The sequence below is a fragment of the Sciurus carolinensis genome, chromosome 9, assembly GCF_902686445.1.
Source record: "Sciurus carolinensis chromosome 9, mSciCar1.2, whole genome shotgun sequence".
NCBI classification, from domain to species: domain Eukaryota; kingdom Metazoa; phylum Chordata; class Mammalia; order Rodentia; family Sciuridae; genus Sciurus; species Sciurus carolinensis.
The window spans coordinates 60,469,184-60,485,381 of NC_062221.1; the positions used below are offsets into that span (position 1 = coordinate 60,469,184).

At 35.2% G+C, this 16,198-nt stretch overlaps 1 protein-coding gene across 3 annotated transcripts in view; it reads left to right on the forward strand.

Moving 5' to 3' along the window:
* Il1rap (interleukin 1 receptor accessory protein) overlaps nt 1-15,593 on the forward strand; it is a 134,209-nt gene extending 118,616 nt beyond the window's left edge. The window contains exons 11-13 of one of the 3 annotated variants that reach the window (XR_007110193.1): nt 9,239-9,817; nt 10,103-10,186; nt 13,736-15,593. Coding sequence is in view for 2 of the 3 variants with exons in the window: in XM_047564108.1 (XP_047420064.1) it covers nt 9,239-9,957 (719 nt within the window). In the remaining variant the exon portion in view is untranslated. Of the gene's footprint in view, nt 1-2,246; nt 5,468-9,238; nt 10,052-10,102; nt 10,187-13,735 lie in introns of those variants that run through there. The other 2 variants (XM_047564108.1, XM_047564109.1) reach the window with 2 other exon arrangements.
* The last annotated feature ends 605 nt before the right edge of the window (nt 15,594-16,198 follow it).

Here is a 16,198-nt window from a genome sequence, read left to right on the forward strand (position 1 = left end):
ACAGCCTTAAAAGTCCTTTTAATTCATATTTAGATTTTTAGAAATTCTATACAAATTTGCATTGGTTTTCCAAGAATTTTTGGTTTTCTTTTTGTTTTTCTACAAAGACTGAGTAAAGTTAAAACATGTTATTTTTATAAAGATTAAGGTTTACTTAGTTTTCTAAAACTGAGTTACAGATTAGAGTGCATAGAATTTTTTCCTTATTTTATTCACTGACATAAGAATATTTCCCTTTGGCATTTGCCCACTTCCTTTTTCTTGCTTTTGCTTTCTGGCAAACTTGTACTACTCAAATTCTTCTTTTCCCTGGGTCTGCTTCTATTCTATCAGCTTATACACTTGAGATTTATTTAAAAATTTTACAAGACCAGTGTATTCCAGTAAGTTTAAAAAAGAAAAGAACTTCAGTTCCTGAATGTCTTAAAGCAAAAATCTATCTCTTCAAGGCCAAACTGTTAAATGGAAAGCAATGGTTCACTTGTGTCTTTGTAAATAAACACAAAGTAACATTTATAAATGCACTGTTAAACTCCCTATCTTTGAAATTCATGTACTGTCTCTAATCTTAAGTATGACAAACTAATTTTCTTCCTAGGAAAATCTGCTTACATTAACCATTTGTTTAACACGTTTTTAAAAAATGTTATGTAGATCATTAAGACATAGGATAGGGTTAAATATTTTTCTCATTTTGAATTAAATGGATCCCCTGTCTTATTTCCCTAATCATCATACAAAAGCTCATCATATTTGTCTTCATAAGATATCTCTTTCAGTATAACTTTGCCAGGACTTGATAAATTAACCATATGGTTAATTCCAATTGTTTTAATACTTAATTCCTCCATATCACTTACTCATCTATTTATCCATTCATACACCCATTCCACAAATACTTACCTTCTGTGTGAAAAGTTAAAGAAAAATATACAGTATATAACTGGGTAAGCCCTTCCAACAGGGTTGATGTTCTTTGGAGAATTCAAGTTGTTCATTATTATTCTTGCTTCTTTCTTTTGATGGATTCTTGCATCATTCTGTATCCTTCCTGCTGCTCTTGCCCAATTCTCTTTGCCTCTGGCTCTCTTTCCCCGCTTACATGTGGTCAGCCTCCAGTTGAGCAGCTTGGAGTAGACAGATATTTATTTCTGGATTCTGCTCCAGGTTGCACCTGCTAGATTCTAATTGCAAGTCTTTACCTATTATTTCTGAACCCGTGAAGATTAAGAATCGAAAAGACTGCGTAGGGGAGCATGGCGAGCCATGACATACATTTCCATAACACCAGTGCATTACTTGGAGTTGGCAACTCTTGCTGCCCTGGTAAAGGATTATGCAGCCCTCCCTAAGCATCTGGGAGGTGATAGATTAGTTTCAAGAATTTAGTGAGAAGAATTAATCAGAGCCCTATGCTGCATAATAAAATTATACTGCACTTCCATTTCCCCGCTTTTCTTCTTCTTCTTTTTTTTTTTTTTTACTTGGGAAAAGCTTTGCCAATTAGTGAAAGCAGACACATCAGCTAGCAACTGCCAAAACACATGGCTCCCCAGTAATGATAGGACTTTAAGGAGTAAGATCCAGGAACTAATTTGGTCTCCACAGCAGACAGAGGTAGTAAGGCAAGTTGAGAATGCATTTCTACCAAAATGCCATTGGATTGGCTAGATTTTTTGAAGGTCCTCATCCAACTACCAAGTCCGGGAGGTTTCAACAATAGAGGAGACTTTCAAACGTGAATGTTCCTACTCTTTCCTGTGTTAGCAAAGAGTGCAGTTCTATGATCTGGGCTCTACAATGTATATCTTTTGAATTTTTTTTTATACTAGAGAGATTATACAAGGGTATCTTTGGAGTAAAAGGGCTCAGGAGAAGATTTGACTGGGCTACAACATACCCCCCCCCCCCCCGTTGTAGAAACTGATTCCTATGTCATCCCTCTGTTCCTTGTGACTTCAATCATGCTTTGGAAGACTGAGGTTAAAGCCACATTTTGACTCATACTTGTTTGGAATTCTTTTTGGAGTGGAATATGTGGATGTAGTTTCCATTTTCCCTGAGGAGAATGGCACTTAGCAAAGAGCATGATTGGGTCTAAGGATAAAATCATTCCACGTGCCGCTGGTAAGGTTTCACCTTGGTTCTCAGGTTGTCACCCCAAGTTCCCTCCATTTGCTCCTCAAGCCCTATGCTTTTGGATAATTCTGGGCCAACACTAATCCCCACGGTGTTTTCTTTCCCAGTTGTCACAGATGAGACCTTGAGCTTCATTCAGAAAAGCAGACGCCTCCTGGTTGTCCTAAGTCCCAACTACGTGCTCCAGGGAACCCAAGCCCTCCTGGAGCTCAAGGCTGGCCTAGAAAATATGGCCTCTCGGGGCAACATCAACGTCATTTTAGTGCAGTACAAAGCGGTGAAGGAGACGAAGGTGAAAGAGCTGAAGAGGGCTAAGTCGGTGCTCACGGTCATTAAATGGAAAGGGGAAAAATCCAAGTATCCACAGGGCAGGTTCTGGAAGCAGCTGCAGGTGGCTATGCCAGTGAAGAAGAATCCCAGGAGGTCTAGCAGTGACAAGCAGGGGCTCTCCTATTCATCCCTCAAAAATGTATGAAAGGGAAAATGTAAAGAGTAACAAGAACAAAGGGTACTCCTGGGAGGAAGAGCCCCTCTTTTCCTTCCCAGTTTGTGGTTTGATAGGCAGAAAAAAATTCTGCCTAAGCCTCATCATAGGGATAAATTCAGGGTAACTATCTGGCTGGCTGCTCTGCTTCTCAGGCATGGCTAAGGTTTAGAATGATAGTGTCAACACTCTGTCCCCAGTCTCTGATGTCACTATATTCTTTGCAGGCAAAAAGACTGGGTTGAAGTGAATTTCTTCTTTTGCATCCTCCACCCCTGTTCCTCCTTCTTTCTGTCTCTCTGTTTAAAATATTAACCTTATAGAGCAGCCATGCCTGTGGATTGTTGACGGGTATTGTGATTTATGAGTAGAGTATTTTTTTTTCTTTTATTTTTACTCATCCATTAAAAAGATAATCAGGGCTTACATTTATTTTTGCTGAGGATAAACAAGCTTTTGTGCTCTTTTGGCTGTTCAGTACACCACCACAGAAAGACCTGATACCCACTTAGGAGGTTACAAAGCAATATAACTAAAAATGTCTCTGATGGTTGATTGAAAGAGCATGCTGCATTTCCTCCTACTATACCACATTTGCCCTCATCTCAGGTAATTGATATCACATTTATAAACTTGAAAAATATAAATAATTTTTAATTACCATAAATTCTTGATTATCTACAGATTGAGTCATATTTATTACTCCATCTCCCTCTCTACTTGTATCAATCACTCAGAATTTGCAGGTTAAAAAATAACAAGACAGATTTTGCAGGTGGTTCCATACTTGGTTTAGTCTAAAAGGCAACTTCTAATGGTGCTAATGGAGAGCAAAATGCTTTTAGGGCATTTCGAACTTGTGAAAAGAGTGCAGAACAGGATGCTTAGCAATTTGCCTTTTAATCCAACCGTGCTAATGTGAAAACTGGAAAAGTGATTTTTCCTCACTTGTTTGTGTCTCCTCATTGTAACACATGGAGATTAGGTTTAGTGACCTTGAGAGTTGCTTTTAGCATTAATACTCTAAAAGAATTAATTGTACTTCCTGTAATTTATTCACTGGCACAGGTAATATCTTGATCCAAAAAAGTCTGTCTGAAAGGTGACTGTCAATGAAACTTGTTTTGCTGGTTTTTAGTAAAATTTTAACGTTCTTCTGACTTGGAAAAGTAAAAATTAAGTGCAGAGTTTACAGAGTGGATATCTATGTTACATGTAGAATATGTATTTTTGTGTATTTATATATATATATATATACATATATATAAATACACATATAAAAATATACATATATATAAATATCCACACACCTTAATTTTATATGCTTGTGTGTGTATTTATATCCACAAGTTGTGTACGTGTGTATATGTATGAATCTACATGCACATGCATTACCTATGTGTGTATATGTACACACAGACACACGCATGTGCTTATCTTTAAATAGCCATTAGTATGATATTACAAAACACTGGAAGTCTTGTCCAGTTTTAAAATTATGTTCATACTGTAATGCTTTTGTGTTGGTGTTGTCATTCATTAATATTATTTGTGAATTTGCTGCTCACAGAGTGGTATTTGTCATTAGTTCTTGCCTTCCCTAAACTCATATAAATAACTTATTATAGCTACAGCTGATCTGGGTTGCAGTGAAATCTGTTATGTAGCCAGATATCTGGTATTAACTGGTTTTCTACTGTATTCCTAGAAGACACATTAAGAAATTAAGTCATGCTAATCCCAGTGCTTAACTATGTGGACTATTAAGTAATAAAAGAAAATAAATATACCTATAAATGAGTTTGGAGGATACTATGAAACATAATAATTCATAATTTAAGGAAGCCCTCATCCCAGTAGTATGAATGTTAATAAGCAATTCTAAAATTGTCTCCTACATTTAAGTGTCCTTTATCAGTGTTAAAGTCTATAATACATCATTTCTCTATATGGAAGTTATTGATTACTTTAAATTGAAAATGATTCCCTTCTGGATTCTTGACTATAAAACTACGACATGGAGTCACTCTCAGAATGAATATTTTAGCCTTTTTAATGCTTTTTCCTTATTATAGATCACAATTATTTCTGCTACTAACCCTTTATAAAGACAACCACAAGGGAGTTGACTCCAGATTAGCTCTGAATATCAATCCTTTTAGGAACTTTAGGTCAACAAGGGGTGGTCTCATCCCCAAGAGGCCATTTCTTGCTATGCTGCATTCTTTTTTGCACTTTGGGGTTTCATATTTATCATTAATGCCATAGGGTACCCCTGGAAACTCCTTGATTTGTTTTTCTATTTATATTCCTATCTTTCATATTGAGTTTTTCCAAATGTTATAATGGAAAGCAAAGCAAATCTAATTTGTCTCATCCTAATAAAACTTACTTTCAATATGTTTCATGTTCTAGAAGTTGCCCAATACAGAGCATCTGAGGGAGATAGGGACACATACTAGTAATATAGTGGACAATAATAAATAATTTCTCTTATTTAAAAAAATAAACTTAATGGTTTTAGATATATGACATCAGGATCTTCTGCACCCAGGTTAACAAAGAACTATATTATGTAGAGTGTCTCATTACACAATCACATTCAATTTATTGAATTCTCTTTTGTATTTCAGCTTGAATGATTCTTAGGATTCTAATAAAAAAAGCACTCCATTGTACTGGGAAACAAAAACATCACTCCACTTGTTAATTACCCATTTTCTTTCTATAGGTTTTAATATTTTAAGATTATCTTTTTAATTTTATTCATGAACTTTTGTATTTTCCATTTTTCATTTGATTTGTAAATTTACATATTTTTAAAATAAACCATTTATTTTCAGCTTTGAATTTTATTTTGTGCATGTGTTTTATGTCTTTATTTTCATGTGTAAGCATAAGAAATAAGATTTAAAATGATTACACTTATAAAAATAAATGAAATCATCGTTAAGTTTCTGAAAGAAATCTGAGAATAATGGGAACTTCATATCAACAATGTGTTGTATCAGACATGGGTGTATGTCTGTATGTGTGTGCATGTGTGTATGGCAAGAGACGGATACAGAGTATGGAGGGGAGATAATTATTCTTTTAAAAAATTCTTTAAAGAGAATTATTCTTTAAAAACCTTTTGGTTCAACTTGGAATTTTGAGAACTTACAGGAATTAATGCCATGCATTAATAGATGATAATTTGAACCAGAGATGTACTTTTCTCACAAACTTCAAGTAAATCAGTGAAAATATTTGGAAATGCATTTTCTTTTGTGTTCATAATATTGAGCCCTTAGTGACAGGTCTGTCTTCATGATAAAAAAAAATTCTCCATTTACTCATTTATTCAAATAACATTTATTGAGTCCCTGCAACATTCTCTGAACTGGTTAACTTTGAAAGAAAAAATTTTTACTCAAGTATTTTCCTCTTGCAAACCACTCCCCAAAGGGTAAAGTTCAAATAAATGGATCAAAGTAACAAGGAAACAGATTTCAAATCAATTAGAAACAACTGCATAAGGGTTGAACAATATTGGAATTCCCTATCTTTGGACATGTTAGGTGTTTCCTTATAAGATTTATGCAAGCAGAGATTTGATGGATTCATATAAGATTTTATATGTGGACTTTCTGCATTGGATAAATGGGGATGAGTCTTACATTGCATTCAACCCTAAAAATATTAAATGACCTCCTAGAACATAGTGGTAATTCTTTGGAAGATTCAGTATCAGCCTTTTGATTGCTTCATTTACTGAGCTATTACTGACATTGTTAAAATCTCAAGATATTTTCTTGAATTACTCACTAAAGCCACTAGATTTTTCATACAAGTAAATTTACAATATGGTATGAGATACACATTCAGCAACTAATCTGTCTTATTTCTCTCTTTCTACCCATGTGATATAAAGTAACTTTAGCAGTGAGCTAGGAGATTGTTTCAATATTACTTTTGATCTACATTCATTTTAAACTGAATACCCAGAATTTCAAATCCTATTGCCCTCATCAATCCATATATCAAAATGATGTTCTAAAATTAGTATCAGGAATTGATAAAAATTCAACAAAATTGATCCATATATTAATATTGTGTGCACGAGATATTGAATGACTACTGCATGCTAGACATTTGCATGTAGATATCTCATTTGTTTGACAGTTCTACAAGTTTTCCCTTACCATATGCATTTTACAGTAGTATGGCCTTAGATTCAAGAATGTCAATACTAAAAATAGAGTTGTTGGAAAAAAAGAAGATTTTGATTTGGATCCATCTTCCAGATTAGGTGCAACTTTTTTTCTACCATAAGTTTTAAGGAAGAGAGCAAAAGAGAGAGCGAGAGAAAGAGAGGCTTACTTTTCCACTGTTATCCTAACCAAAGAGCAAACTGCAGCCATAGTTTTCCTCTATGTAAATTCCAGAGGGATTATGGCAGGTGAATCCTTGAGTGTTGCTGAGTTGAACCAGAACTATGACTTCAAAACCAATAGTGCCATAAAAGAAAACTGATGCCATTGCCACATAGTCACACCTCACCATTTTGAGTTGAACAGCATAAACAATCTAATTTATTAATTCCTCTTTAAATAATGTTTACCATTAAAAATGATAATAACATCCATCTTCAAATATGAAGTTTTGAAAATATGGAAAGTATTTTTAAAATGTGTGATGAAGGAGGCAGCTTTCTTTAAAGTACCAAGTGAAGAGAATTCTATGTATAGGCCAAGGCCCTCGGAGAAGCATCTCCACTCTCATTCCTCAATGTCTGGAATTCTGCCACTCATATCTTTATTTAGCATTGTCCTTTTTCAAATGTAAATCCATCACTTTCTGGAAAGGGTGCATATTTTAAAAAAAAAGAAAACATAAGCTTTAAAGACATTTTTTTTAGAAGATCTAAGTCAGTTTTATTTTCAACTGTGGTATCTTCATTGAAGAAACTTATATTCTCCCAAAATAATATTTTGAGGTAAAATATACCAAACACACAAACACACACATACACACATGAGCACACAATTTATGGGGTTTACCCAAGTCTTCTACACTAGTCATGTTGTCTTAAGGTTATTTTGCATTTCTTGTGAGCCAGGAAAAGCAATAGACTTCCCGCTCTCATATCCTCCAATTTATTAGAGGCAGTTTCATGAGATCCTGGGTAGGATCAGCAAGCAGGGGACAAAGGAGTTACCAAAACACACACACACACACACACACACACACACACACACACACACATAGGTTTTGAAGAGAAATGGATATTTAAATTTGTCCTTCAATATCAAAAACTTTCCAAAACAGTTTTTTTTTTGTTCTTGATAAAAAGTCAAATGTCAAAAACTGAACACATGTCTTCTAATTTTCATTCAAATTCATGTTAAATGCACTGATTGGAAAGGACTAATTTGAGTTGGATCATATCTCTTCATTCCTTGTCAAGTTCATTAAGATCAAATTTACTGCAAACTTTCAGTTTACAAACTGAAAAGTCTCTCCAAAAGTGTCAGCACAACCTCAGTCTGACTCTAGCATATGTTTTCAGAGTTGTTGGTGACTATGGTTCACACATTTGGAATTCCTTTACTTCAGATAATCACATTGTCTAAGTTCCCAAATCTCACAATGAGTTAAGCACTGCATTTATTTGAAGAGCTTTCCTATGGGACCTGTCCAAATCCACCTTAGCAACTGTTAGAACTGAATGTTTTGCAAGAACTCTTAACTAATTTATTGATTATTGTCTATTGTCATTATTTTTGCTTCTTCTGGATTATAAGGTCAATTTTTACAACACACACACACACACACTTACACACAAAGAAGGGGAAGAAGGAAGGAAATAAATCTTAGTTGACAGCAAGATTAGTACTGTGTCCAAAAATGTTAAGTGCCAAGGGATATAACGGAGGATCTTAGGAAGTGGTAATTCCAATTACTCTTTACTGATCTGACTATGTCAGGAACATTATGTTCTTTGCTATTCAAAGTGCTATTCTTAGAAGATACATATATAAACAATATTATTCAGAAGAAATTGATGAAAGTGAGGAAGAGACTAGAAATTATATCATACATGGAATAAGAGAAAAATCCTGAATTTATTTAATCTACAGGTAAGAAGAAAATACAGTAATGTCACACTAGTTGTCAAATACTTCAAACATTTGAAGATGTCAGATCTAAGACCATCATATAAAACTTGCAGAGATGAAGATTTCAAAATAAATAATCTATGCAGCCCAAATTAGCTGACTTTTAGAGATGGTTCACTTAATTCCTGAACCATTTTCTGTTTTTTTCTTTTTTAATAGTAAATAAAGACTTTATTCAAGAAGGGACTACTACAAATGGGGGTTTTGCAGTGGCGGACACATTGAATTCCTATCCTTCCTCATCCTTGAAGGTAGCAAATCCTTTGAAACTATTAGTAATAGGGGTGTAGATAAGATTTTTTGATTTCCTGACTAGGTAGATTATTTAGCACTATTTGAGAGCCTATATTCTCAAATGTTTGTTTGTTGCCTGTCCTTTGTCAGATGCACAATGATGAACTGGGATGTATAGAAATTTTCACAGACACTGTGCCATCTTTTCATTTTCCTATAGATACAGTGGAAGCAGTTTTTGATTTCATTCAGAGGAGCCGAAGGATGATTGTTGTCCTGAGCCCAGACTACGTGACAGAAAAGAGCATCAGCATGTTGGAGTTCAAACTGGGTGTCATGTGCCAGAACTCTATTGCCACCAAGCTCATTGTGGTGGAGTACCGTCCCCTTGAGCATCCACACCCAGGCATCCTGCAGTTAAAGGAAACAGTGTCCTTTGTGAGCTGGAAAGGAGAAAAGTCCAAACATTCTGGCTCCAAATTCTGGAAGGCCTTGAGGTTGGCTCTTCCCCTGAGAAGTCTGAGTGCCAGTTCCGGCTGGAATGAGAGCTGCTCTTCTCAGTCGGATATCAGTCTGGATCATGTTCAGAGGAGAAGAAGTCGTTTGAAAGAGACCCCGGAGCTTCAGAGCTCAGACAGGGCGCCAGGTGCCCCTCCTGACCCTGGCACCTTGTCCAAGCACCGAGGGAAGCCCTCTGCAGCCTGTCGCTGCTGTGTCACCTATTGTGAAGGAGAGAGTCACCTCAGGAGCAAGAGCCGGGCAGAGATGCAGACGCAGCCCCAGTGGGAGACACACCTCTGTAAGCCTGTTCCCCAAGAGTCAGAAACTCAATGGATACATAATGGCACAAGATTGGAACCCCCTGCTTCCCAGATCTCAGCTCTTGCTCTTCACCATTTCACAGATTTGTCCAATAACAATGACTTTTATATCTTATAATTACTGTGTGTGGTGGGTGGTGGCTGCTCTCTCTACCAGCCCTCTTTATGTCACGAAGCTTTGGGAATGACTGACATTTTTATCATCTAATGGACTATCAGATGTGTGTCCCTTTTATTGATTTTTAAAAACTATTTATTTCCAGGAGACAAAAGACCTGAAGGACCTGAATCCAGAGTTATTGCCTCTAACGGCCTCAGAAGAGCACACTCTTCTTGGGTCCTAGAAGGTCAGTATGTGAAAGTTGCCTAAAGTCTGATCCTCTATCTTGCCCAAAGGTTTAAATCCAAGCTAAGTTTTAAATGTTTCCTTTGAGTTAGTTGATTGATCCCAGTCAGGTGTACTTGGACTATGACACTACAGGGTGTACATTTCCCCAGGGAACACCATGGGAAAGAGCTGCTTCTGGTGAATGTTGTAGGACAAAGCTCCAGAGAAAACCTACAGCACATTTTCCCTCAAAGAACCAAACATACCCAACCAGGGATACATGGTGTTCTCTGTCTCACTGTAAACTAGTGTGCTCTAAACTTCCTAACATTGTTAGCATCAATAAAGTTATATTTTTATGTCATTTCATTTGTACTAACAAATTTTTAATTCCTCTCTCCCTTCTACCTTTTCTGGCTTTTGTAATAAAATCTGAGGAGTATTCCATTTCAGAACTTTGAGATAAGGTTTAGGGGCAGGAAAACTGAGGTGTCCCTTTAGTTTCTTCTGAGGTGTACAAGAAATCTGGGAAAGGTCCAAAAGACAGTGAGAAAGTGTTTAAATGAAATGGAATTTACACAAAAATGTTTGTTTGTTTGTTTGTTTGTTTTAAGTGACAGATGATGGAATATTCAGTATTTTAAGGGATTTTAGGGGAGAGTTTGGTGCCCGAGTCCCTTCTTTCCACTCAGGATTCTGAGATGAGGTATTAATTGCCAAGTGCCTATAAGGATTAGAAGGTAAGGAAAAAAGAAAAGATACAAGCATAATACAGGTACTGTCCATCCATGACTAGGATAGAGGTACAGAAAAGTATTATTTTCTGCCAACATATTCACATAACAATAAAAGGCAGGTGGAACTTGATTTTGAAGTTAGAAGCATGATGGGGATCCCTGGGTCGGTAAGTAACTGAAAAACACATATTCTGTACAAAAGGAGTAAGTTTTACTTAGCTCCATTTGCTTGTTGCCACTGGTTTAGCCCTGTGTTGTCCGATTTTCCAGTCTTTTCAAGAGAAACTAAAAATCTAGATTTTTTTTATATACTCTCAATTATGGAGTTATAAAAATAAAACAAAAGCAAAGAGATAAGCAAAACACATCTGTGAGACATATTTAGCCTGAAGGTTAGTAGTTTGTAATTTCAGGACTAAAGTATACAGCCAAAGAACATATGTCAAAATGGGAATCCAAGTGCCATTGGCAGTACTGACACTGGGGAACATAAGCTGGCCCTAAGGACATAATAGGGAATGTTTATTCCCTCCCCAAACTGAAGACATCTGGGCCCTTGGAATAGGAGTGACCTGACCTAATATTCCAGCACAGGAAAAAAGGCTGAAAAATAATGTGTTTCCTATTGACTCCATAGAGGTTCCCTGCCTGTGGGGTTTACTATAAGAAAATCAGAAGCATGAAATCTGTAATTCCTGAATGGAAGCATATCAAAAAGAGCAAGAGACCATACTAGATATACCACCTTCAATACCTTAGTCCTGGCTGCTAGTGAGCTCAGTCTGATGAGTATGGCCTCTCCTCAATCAGTAGCAGAGAGCCAGGGGTGGAGAAAGAAAATACTACTCCTCCTGGAGAGGGATCATAGGATCATTTCTTCCTTGAAACAAGAAATTATAAGATTCTTCCTCTAAGACTGAGCAAATAAGGGCCCTCTAGAGTAAATGTGATTTACCATGGAAGTTTTAATTAGGAAATGACAGTCCACCCTAACTATATATATCCAGCAGAAAATGACTTAGCACAGTCAATGACTTTGTTCTGTATTACACCCCTCTTGAAGAAAGTAATCCATTCTTGATGTATGTTTAAGGATCTGAACTGGAAAATCAGAGAGCAATTTCTCTCCAAATCTGTTAACGATGAGTAATAAAAATGGCTGTAAATTCTCAGAGAGAGAGAGGAATCCCCATTCCAAAATTAATCTGATCAATACAGTTTTGGTGCTCTCAAAGCCAAATTTTGGCTAGTATCAATTTTCTTTGACAATGTATGTATAGTATAAGTAGTATAAAGTCATAGTTTTAGACATTAGTTATATAGGGATTAAAAAGATAATGGACTATATTTTACTATATGAAAAAGGCTAGGAAATTATGCTATTATTCCTTGATCTTTTATGCTACAATTCAAATGTGATCGTAGGTGCCATGTATTTCAATGAGGCATATGATATTAAGAATGAAATTTTCCTCATGAGCTTTGAGTATCCTTAATTGAAATGACATAATTGTACGCTAAATGAATATATCATTATTAAGAAACATTGCCTATTTATAAGCATGGGTACAAAGTCTAATAGAGTCCTGCTTCTCTTCTATCTGTTTGATCATGGTCTCTCTGAGCCTTAATCTCTTAACAAAAATGCAGAAAATATTAACCTCACCGAGTATTGTGGGTATTGAATAGTATACTACAAATTTATTTCACATGAATCAATTATTTTTTACTCTCATAAAATGCTTTGAACAGTTGAGAACTGATACTCAACCAATTAATGAAAGACTTGGGCCTCTACCTCAGGCTTCTGATCTGGTGTCCATTCCCAATTCTAGAGCCAACCCTGGAAGATTCTAGTAGAAATATTTCTATTACAAATCCACCAAGATGAAACTACCTCATCAGAACCATAACACATTAAAATTTTTAAAAAGCAGTTAATGTAGACCCTATGCAGAGGTAATTAAATTTTTTATTAAGTCTATTGTATTGTCTGATCTCTTCATATTATGATTCTATAAAACTTAATTTTTACATATTGTAATTTAAAAAAGTAGGCCCTTTTTTTACACTATGGTCATACTCTAAGCTTATCCTCAAAATAAATTATTTACTTTATTCTTAATGGAATATAAGATGTATTCACCCCCTTATCTTAAAACAAATGTAATATTCTGGCAGCTATGACACTGTGAATTCCAAAGTGTCATCCTTTTGTCACTATTAAAAACTCCAATAATAATATATATACTTCCAGATTGAAGATTTAAAGTAAATGGAAAAACTAATGTTCCTGTTCAGAAAAAGGCATGAATAGTAAATTGAACTAACCATTAAACTGTGAACAGAAAGACAGACAATTCCTTTGGCAATGGTTTCAAACTTTTGTGCATCTAAGAATCACTTGGGAGGCAACTCAGATGAAGACCCCCAAGGCAGTTCCCTTCCCCAAAGGGCTGTCTCCCTAGGTCATGGGCATTTTTATTTGCATAGCTTACTACACAGGTCAAACTTGGGAAATGATGCAAAGAGAACCTATAGGAAATCTTTCAAACCCTTTCCATATTCCCTATGCTGCTGTTCAGATCGCAAGGGAGAAATCTTAAACCTGGGTCTTGTTCAAGTCTTCATGAAACGTATACCTTGATTCATTCTCATAGGAACCATTTCATATTCATATGACAATGCATATTTCTCTATCCTAGATTAACTACACAAGGGTTCCTAAGGTGGGGCAGATCTGCATTTAAATTTCTCAAGTGTTCCTGATGCACAAAACGTTTAAGAACCATTAATTTTTATCTCTCTTTTAATCCTCTTTACTCTTGTAGGCTCTGATTTTCTCCAGCCAAGGAGGACTACAAACCATCTTTTTAACAAGGTGTTTGCAGGCAATAGATGAAAATGTAGGGCATGTTTAGCCCTTGGAATTGCATCAGCACAAGGCAACAGTTGAATAGAGTGGTTAGTAGAGTGTATTTGTGATATATGAAATATATCGACATTTGGAACTTGGCGGGAATCTGTAGTCATCATGTGTTAATAGAGTATGATAAGTTCTGCTAGGAGAACAAATACCCCCAACATTTCAGTAGTTTCATGTAACAATTCTTACATTTTGTTTATGCCACAAGTCCAACATAGGGGTTTGCTTTCTGGTGGCTTTACCATCTGAAATGTGGGACTAGCAATTGTCACTGGTTGGCTTAAATTGATACTCATAACTTTCACTTACAATTTGTTGACAAGAACGAGCTCCAAGGTCTTGATATAGTCATGAAGAAAACTAGAAAATACAGGCTTCCTTTGTCCATAGGAAGGAAAAAAATGAAATTGAACTTGGTGGAATACATAGCACTGTCTTTTATGAATGAGACAAGAATGAGATATGGAAGTAACCTGAAGCAGCAAGAAACTTTCAAACAGATATGTCACATACTTTGATGATGAAGGAATAGAATATCTTTACTGCCAACACCCCATCTGTTTTCCAAGGCATCAAGATAAAACAGCACACAGAAAAGAGTAGACCTGTGCATTAATGTCCCCAACAATATTTGTTGAAGGAATGTATCATAGTAATCATAGCTTCTGGTTAAGAGGTAGCATGCTTAATAATTTAAAAGTCACTGTATTGGTTACTTTCCATTCAGTGGCTCTAGTTAGTTCTCTAAGAATGTGATGCTCAAACCATCTGCAAATGAGCCATTTCATTTTGAATATTCAGGGAGCCTCAAAAGAATTGAAGACATTCAGAACACAGCAGAGCATGTAACACGGTCATTAGAAGGCATCTCCTGATTCATTTATCTGAAGAGTTAAATAGGGAATTCAAATTGAACCTGCCACAGCTCGGATGAAGGAAGAGACAAATGCTAGCGTGGATTTCATGAAGTCTGATTCCTTCTGTGCATCTGTGCTCTCTATGAGTTGGATTCTGTGTGCATTAAAGATTTGATTTTTTGTATGACTTCTGTAATGTGTACAGTATCATTTGATTATATAAGAAAAAGCTCTCTTTGGGTTGGTAAATATCAGTCTTTAAGAGTCTTGATATATGCTAGGGAGTTATAGTGTTGAACAAAGAAGATATTTCTTAGTGTAGTGAGCAGCAACTGACATATTCCAAATTCCTGTTTTCCCCTTAGACATTTTTAACATTTAAAAATATTTAAATGGAACAAAAAACATTTGAAAATTTCTCATGGAAAGAAAACAGAAAGATTCCAAATAAACTGTGAAATCAGATAATGAGCTATCTTTACCTTACAGTAGGTAATGGGTATTTTAATACTCCATTGCCTAATTTAAAAAAAAAAAATAAGTCAGATATTCATTTATTTTTATTTAAAAATCAAAGTCTATGTAACTACTTATTAATTTCTCTTCTGTCATAAGCTGTGTCACATGCTTAAAATTAATTTATTCAGTAATATGCTTCTAAACACCTTGGGCAAGTAGTTCTTAACCAGAATGTAACATTGTCATTTAAAAAATTGCACACATCTGAGGTCTATCCCAGACAACTAAACCTCCAGAAATGATTTAGATATGTGCTCTTGTGCTCTTAAGTATCATTAAAATGTTTTAAATGATTAATGAAAAATCAATGATGATATATTATGAATATGGAATGAAAACTATAAACAAGTTCTACTATTGTAAACAATATTTTTATTAAAGTGTGAAGTTTAAATAATTTGCAAACACTGGACTTGAATTCTTTATTTAGGAGATAAAGCAATCCTTTATCCTTTATTTTCATATTATTCACATGATTATTCTTTTTATGAAATTACATAAAATAAGTGAATAACAAAATAAAGATAATAGAGTTATAGAAATAATCCATATAATTACTAAACTGGGCACCCAAAGGAGGTCATATCCCTAATGTTTATTATTTTGATGTCATCAGTCATGTAAATCAAAACCAAGTATTTAAGACATAAAGACATAGTTATGGGCAAAGACAATAGTTGACTTCTAAAAAGAAACAGAAGAAAAGAAGAAGAATGAACAAAGCCATTTTCTCTTTCCAAATATTAGGAATGTAAAAGAGAAGGGAGATGTGTAAAAACTTCCATTATTAGACAGGAGAGCTAAAATGTAGAGTGGGTGTCAGAATTAAGAGAACAAAGTTAGATATTTATTTTCATTATAAGCACTCGATATAGTTTAAAAATATTACATAGGAATCAGCAGACATGATTTGGAATACCAATTCTGTTGATTGTGTGACTTTCAATAACATACTTTTGCTCTCAAAGTCTCAGTTTGATCACATATCAAAT